At 48.3% G+C, this 7,967-nt stretch overlaps 1 protein-coding gene across 1 annotated transcript in view; it reads left to right on the forward strand.

The window, feature by feature from the left end:
* Nucleotides 1-4,212: 4,212 nt before the first annotated feature.
* begain (brain-enriched guanylate kinase-associated) overlaps nucleotides 4,213-7,967 on the forward strand; it is a gene marked incomplete at both ends in the record, with an annotated part of 24,177 nt that continues 20,422 nt past the window's right edge. Inside the window, one exon of the mRNA XM_083683450.1 lies at nucleotides 4,213-4,283. Coding sequence (XP_083539576.1) covers nucleotides 4,213-4,283 — 71 coding nt within the window. The remainder of the gene's footprint in view (nucleotides 4,284-7,967) is intronic.

The raw sequence follows: 7,967 nt of genomic DNA on the forward strand, positions 1-7,967 counted from the left end.
GTTCAGACACTTGTGACCTCTCGCCTTGACTACTGCAACGCACTCTTGGCCGAGCTCCCCACCTCCACCATCAGACCTCTGCAGCTCATCCAGAATGCTGCCGCCCGTCTGGTGTTCAATCTCCCCAAATTCTCCCATGTCACCCCCCTCCTTCACACCCTTCACTGGCTCCCAGTAACAGCTTGCATCAGATTCAAGACCCTGGTGCTCGCCTACCGGGCGGCAAAGGGAACAGCCCCTCCCTACTTGCAAGCAATAGTCAGCCCCCAAACCCCTGCCCGATCACTCCGCTCTTCCACCTCGGCTGGCTGCCTGGCACCGCCGCCTCTACGTGGATGCAGCAGTCATGGTACGTGGTCACAGCTTTTCACTGTCCTGGCGCCCCGCTGGTGGAACGAGCTTCCCACTGCTGTCAGGACTGCAGAGTTACTACCTATCTTCCGTCGTAGACTTAAGACCTATCTCTTCATCTTGACTGTCCCTCCTAAAGACCTCTTCATCCCCCATGTACAGTTTCTCTACTGTAAATAAATTAATAATAATAATAAAAAAAGATAATTCTTCCTTCTCCTAGCATTGTGACTGCCAACAGCCCCTGGTCCTACCATAAATTACTTTTTCTTATGATGACTGATGGATAGATGATTCACTTACTTAGACAAATGTATTTGTTGTAAGTCACTTTGGATAAAGGCGTCTGCTAAATGCCAAAAAATAAATGTAAATGGAGGGAGAGGGGGAGAAAGAGAGTGTGGGGTGGACGAAGGGAGGGAGAGAGAGAGAGAGACACACACACACACACACACACACACACACACACACACACACACACACACACACCGCATGCACATGCACACACACACACACGCACACGCACAGAGAGAGTGAATAGACTGGTAATGTGGAATGTGTTTAGCCCTATTTGCTGTAGCCTGAAGTGGAAATGACTTTGAATGGGGATTTGTATGGTGGTGGCTCAATAGATGTCTTTTCTCTTTATGTATGTACATATTTCTCTGCTGTTGTGAGTGGTGCATTTCTTCCGGAGTGTTCCACTGCAGTGAGTGAACTCACCGGGGCTCTTTGAGGATGGCGAGGACAAATAGCTATCCTTCTGTGCATCAGCTTGTTTACATTCTGCACCATCAGAAGCATCCTATGGTGCCAATCATGTCCCATTGTAATATCCCCCCAGGCTAGCGAGTGAGGTTCACACAGAGGTGTGTGTGTGTGTGTGTGTGTGTGTGTGCGTGCGTGTGCTGTGTGTGTGTGTGTGTGTGTGCGTGCGTGCGTGCGTGTGTGATGGAGGTGAGGCACAATGGCACTAAGGAGTGAATATAGAACGGAGTCAGAGGAGGGTGGTTAGAGTCAGAGGAGGGGGGTTAGGGTCAGAGGAGGGTGGTTAGAGTCAGAGGAGGGTGGTTAGAGTCAGAGGAGGGGGGTTAGAGTCAGAGGAGGGTGGTTAGAGTCAGAGGAGGGTGGTTAGAGTCAGAGGAGGGGGGTTAGAGTCAGAGGAGGGTGGTTAGAGTCAGAGGAGGTCTGGTTAGAGTCAGAGGAGGGGGGTTAGAGTCAGAGGAGGGGGGTTAGAGTCAGAGGAGGGGGGTTAGAGTCAGAGGAGGGTGGTTAGAGTCAGAGGAGGGTGGTTAGAGTCAGAGGAGGGGGGTTAGAGTCAGAGGAGGGGGGTTAGAGTCAGAGGAGGGTGGTTAGAGTCAGAGGAGGGGGGTTAGAGTCAGAGGAGGGTGGTTAGAGTCAGAGGAGGGTGGTTAGAGTCAGAGGAGGGTGGTTAGAGTCAGAGGAGGGGGGTTAGAGTCAGAGGAGGGGGGTTAGAGTCAGAGGAGGGGGGTTAGAGTCAGAGGAGGGGGGTTAGAGTCAGAGGAGGGTGGTTAGAGTCAGAGGAGGGTGGTTAGAGTCAGAGGAGGGGGGTTAGAGTCAGAGGAGGGTGGTTAGAGTCAGAGGAGGGGGGTTAGAGTCAGAGGAGGGTGGTTAGAGTCAGAGGAGGGTGGTTAGAGTCAGAGGAGGGGGGTTAGAGTCAGAGGAGGGTGGTTAAGGACAATTCCTTAATTCCTCACTTCAGCAACTGTTTTCCCGACTTCTCTCTCTTTCTCCCTCTGCGGCTTACAGATAAGGGACAGCTAGCAGGCATGTTCCCTGCGTCTCCCAAGTTCCCCTATTGTTTCCCGTGCAACAGTGTTGAGAGGAGATTAAACAATAATAAGTAGTGGTGTCTTTGGAAAACGAAGGCAAGACGGTAAACATTCAGCCTCCTCGCCGATCTGCGGTAAAGTACTGTATGCTGCTCTGCAGGGGCTGATAAACACTTACTTCAGCCCACGTTGGTGTTCACACACACACACACACACACACACACAAACACACACACACAATGCAGACTGCACACACACACACACACAATGCAGACTGCACACACACACACAAACAATGCACAGGCGCCCACACACACACACACACACACTGGCTCTTCGAGCACAGCGACAACACTTTCCGAGGGTATGTAGAGTTTCTTTGTGCTATTTTTAATGGTTGACTGGAGTGGGTAAGAGAGTCTTTTGTGAGGTAAATTGCTAGACATAGTATCTATCTTTCCTTCTATTCCTTTCAAGCAGTAAGGCGGTTTTACCCGTCACAAATGCATACTTTAGAAGTTCATCTGGGAGAGTTTGGTAAAGGATCAGTGCAGTGGAGGCTGGTGGAGATAGAAATGGGAAGACAGGCTCATGTTAATGCATGGAATGGAATGAGGAATGGCATGGAATGGAATGAGAAATTCCTCATTCCATTCCATCCATTACAATGAGCCTGTCCTCCCATTTCTACCTCCACCAGCCTCACCTGCACGAGATCCCTGAATGAGGGGCCTTCCAGGGACACCCATGATCCCTTGCAAACGCCGTCGTCAGCATGAACGACTGTAACAGCGTTAAGTCTGTCCCCAGACCTCCACAGTAAAAGTCACCTCAACTGTCTATTGTGTTTTCGTAATGTGTTTTCTAGTCTCACTCCTCCTGTTCTGCTGTCATCATGATGGCATGCAAGATAAATGATGATATCAGGACGACAACAACACCCCATACATTAGCCAGAAACACAGTGGCATATAGGGGAAAAACAACCCTCCATCTTTATGTGAGTGATTTAGCCTGTGTGTCTCCCACCGTTCCAGCCACATCCGTAACCCTGCTCGGTATTCCTGGGAGGGCAGTGACGGGGTTAGGAGCCCCCCCCCCCCCTAAAGCCCCTCCACTCATCACAATCAATGTGTCTCACACACGCACACACACACGCACGCACGCATGGATGGATGGATAGATACACAAGTGCACACACACGGACCCTCACACGTACACACACGGACACTCACACGTACACACACGGACACTCACACGCACACACACGGACACTCACACGTACACACACAGACACTCACACGCACACACACGGACACTCACACTCACACACACGGACACTCACACGCACACACACGGACACTCACACACACGGACTCTCACACAGATCTGTTATCAGGGCATTGTAATACTGATCTGTAGGGAGATTCCCTGCTGGGTCACTTAATCGATGTTCTGTAGGATTTAGTCGTCTGCGGACGCCGCTTTTGATGATTATTAAGGAGACGAAGGTAGCTATTGAGTAGCTAGTTGGTGGATTTGGAGAAAACATTCACCTTACTGTGTGAATATACTGTAACATGTCACCTGATCCCTTTATCAATATCATCCATGAAGACTATAGGTTCACATACACACACACACACACACACACGCATGCACGCACGCACACACACACACGCATGCACGTATGCTTGCACGCACACACACACACACACACACACACACACGCACGCACGCACGTATGCACGCACGCACGCACGCACACACACACACACACACACACACACACACACCAGCAAAGCAGCAGCCCAAGCAAGGCTGTGCTAGCGTCCTAACTGCTAAATGTACCATGAAATGTGTGTGACTTCAAAGCTGTTTTCTCTACTCTGTCGGCAGGGTCAACACAGACAGACACCCCCTATCTGACTCCCCAGGACAAACTTAGTGGCCGGGAGTGTGAAAGGTTTATGGTAGAGTTCAGACCCGGCACCAACATCCCCCCCGTCAGACGCAGAGGCAGAGACAGCAGCTATACACACATGAAAGTGAATGCAGAGAGAAAAATATGAAAAAGATATATATCGGCAAAACAGCCCTCAAAGCCCAGAGAAATGGTTGCAAACATCAGAAAAGAAGGTAAGGAGGGATGCTTAATAACGTCCAAATGTCATCGTTATCATCATCTCCCATCATCCTATCCATTGAAGACACCACTTCTCTAGTTCAATCACTCAAAATGCCATCTCAAGGAAATGGTCGGCCATCGTTGTGTAAAGCTAGCGTTGGTACTGTATCAGGGAAGGCTAGTAGAGGTAGAAATCTGATTTCTGCCTCCACCAGCCTCCACAGGTTAGTATCCATTCCTTCACGTAGGTCCTCTTTCATCTAACTCCCTATATTTATGTGAAGTGAGAGACTCCAACTGAACTTACTGGAGGGAAGTACGTCCTTTATAAATGTTTTAGATGCTGAACGAAACCAAAGGGCTATTTCTAGATGTTGCATCACACTCAGTGTTTCCCAGTATAGTCTTCAAGGACTCTGGGATTTGACGTCAGTGGTAAAAGAATGGGGCGACGGTACCGGAGATCATCTGAAGAAAGAAGACACGCACACACACACACACGCACACACGCACACACGCACCCATGTCAGCATGGGTTCGAATCCTGCCCATGCCCTCTCCTCCTTACTTTACTGTCTCTATCCAATATAAATTCAAATATATAAGAGTAGGACTGCCCCTCTAAAAAAAAAAAAACTTTAGGAAATGAGAGGAGACGTTACGATCGCTACGGCGCGCATATCGCTACGGTAACGCATATCGCTATGGTAACCCATATCGCTATGGTACGCATATCGCTATGGTAACGCATATCGCTACGGTAACGCATATCGCTACGGTAACGCATATCGCTATGGTAACGCATATCACTACGGTAACGCATCTAACGAGCGCGTCTTCGGTAAACGTCGCTGTGACTTCCTGGCTTGACGTCATACCCCAGAGTCTGCCTTTAGTGTTGTTAGCCGGGATACCAATCAGTTGCCAATCAGCCTCGGTGCACACACGCCCTGACTTCAACTAAAGTCACTCTGTGATACGACCAATAGCTATTATCACACATGTACCCTACTTAGGGACATTTACAGCATTATTTAAGAGCGGTAAGAGAGAGGCTCGTAAAGACTACTTAACTGCAAAGTCAGGGGCTAGGTAGCAGACCTGAGTGGGGATTGAACCCTCAACCCTCAGATTTACAAGGCAAGCACAAGCATTCAAAGGTCTGACGAAAAGCCAGCTAGAGTCGCAATCTGCATACTAAACCATGTCACTGCTCGGTCGGACTGCCTCGCCTGATTTGGCGCCTTGTCACACAGCCTATGCAACACAATACTGAGTAATCTATGTTGATTTCGCCGGAACCTCGTCACAAAGCCAAGCCACAATAGTGATTAATCAATGCTGATTTTACTGGCCCTCGCCACAAAGCCACGCTACAATAGAGATTAATCTATGATGATTTCATCGGCCCTAGTCATAAAGCCAAGCCACATTAGCGGCTAATCGTTGCTGATTTGCAGCTTCATTCCCACAGCTCTGCCCTGTACTTCCTGTTTACAGTTACTGACACTTGTCACAGTCACAGCCACCTCCCACGCAGGACCCAAGCATTTCCCTGTAGGCATCAACTTGACTGACAGCTCATTAGAAGAGACGTCTCCATCTCTCTTCTCCCTCCATAACCATGTTACAGTGTAAATTATTCAGGAGGTAAACAATCAAAAAGAGCAGAACCTCATCCCTTTTCTCTTTCTCACACTGAGGGATACAAGACTGGAGGTGTTGCAGTGGCACTTTACATTATGCCCGGGAATAAGTGGGTAATAACATGGTAATAACCATTCATTAACTGTAATTACCTGGTAGTTACCAGTAACAAGAAAGACAATTACAGTACCGTGTTATTGCAAGGTAAGGTGGACTTTAGTGGCCACTTAATTATTTCTGCATGCTGCTTGTGTCCATGTTATTGTTGTAACATTTCCATAATGCTCTTGAATCATTGAAACACATGAACACCATTTAAATGTCATTTGATTCATAACCAAGAAACATAGAAGGTAGATACGATTAAATACTGAGCTGAAAAATAAATCAAGGTTATTACCATATTATTACCCACTTATTACAAGCTGTAATGTAAAGCGCTAGCAGTCTTTATATAGGCATTGTTATTCCATTCTTCACACCAAGCCAAAGGGGGTCAGTTAGAGTGATCTGGGGTGTTCTCTGGACACAGGTGAAAGCAGCAGGCAGTGGTAGCAGGGAGCTAGAGCAACGTGGTATTGAACATCTCCTGAGGCGATGTGTCTCAGAGTCTGAATCTGTCAGTCTCTCACTCGTCTCCATCTCCAGAGGAGACCGCTCCCTCGCTCCCTCAGCTCCCTCGCTCCCCAACCTGCTTCATCCTTTAGCTATCCCTACACCTCCAACTTCCTCTCCCTGTCTCTCTCTCTCTCTGTCTCTCTCTCTCTCTCTCTCTCTCTCTCTGTCTCTCTCTCTCTCTCTGTCTCTCTCTGTCTCTCTCTCTCTCTCTCTGTCTCTCTCTCTCTCTCTCTCTCTCTCTCTCTCTCTCTCTCTGTCTCTCTGTCTCTCTCTCTCTCTCTCTCACACACACACACACACACACCACACACCCACACACTGAATCAGAGTTAAGAAACACACTTAAACAAACACACACTCACAAACACACACACACACACACACAAACACCACACACTCGCACACTCAAACAAACACACACTCACCACACACTCAAACAAACACACACACACCAACACACACTCAAACACACACACCAACACACACTCAAACAAACACACACTCACAAACACACACGCACACACTCAAACACACACCAACACACACTCAAACACACACACACACACACCGCTCCCTTATTCATCATAGAAACACCTGAGGCATTCTCTCAACAGTCTCTGCACACCTGCTTCAGCCATGTATAAGAGCAATCATCACCTAGCGAGGGTCGGCTCGACAACCCTGCCCTTAGTTACGACACCCTTCACGTTCTTCCCCCTGCATACATAACAGGGGAGGCTGGGGGAGGCTGGGGGAGGTAGACATCAGAGGACGGGCTCATTGCAATGCACGGAACGGAATGAGGAATGGCATCAAACGGAATGGTGAACACACTTCATTAATACCGTTCCTCATTCCGTTCCGTGCATTGCAATGAGCCCGTCCTCCGATGTCTACCTCCCCCAGCCTCCGCTTGGTATATAAATTCCTTATGACATCGTGTCTCGGTGGACTTCGTTCCTAGTTTTTCAGGGATCTCGTTCTGGAGAGGTGTGGAATAGAAGACTCCATCACTGCATAACAAGCTACTCCCCGCTTCCTCACTGTCAACGAAAAATCATTACCATTCTTCATCCTCCATCCACCATACCCATGGGCTTGCTTCCAGTGGGACCTCTCTCACATTCACGCCATTTCATCTGCACTCCATCCCTCTCTCCATTTTCTCTCTCGCTCTGTCTCTTTTTTTCTCTCTTTCTGTCTCTTTCTGTCCGTTCAGGCTACGCACCAGTAAAGCAGATCATCATTACTGTGTGCTATCAGTAACTTCAGAGACATTGCTGGCGCAATGGTAAACAGTCATGTTAAATGTAGCTTAAATTCCTACGATATTCTAAACACAATTCATGATAGTCACTGTATGACATACTACATCAAGATATGTGCCAAAATCAATGACACACGTGTGATGTGGTTAATGAGTATGTAAT

This window comes from Argentina silus (genome assembly GCF_951799395.1).
Source record: "Argentina silus genome assembly, chromosome: 13".
In the NCBI taxonomy this organism is placed as follows: domain Eukaryota; kingdom Metazoa; phylum Chordata; class Actinopteri; order Argentiniformes; family Argentinidae; genus Argentina; species Argentina silus.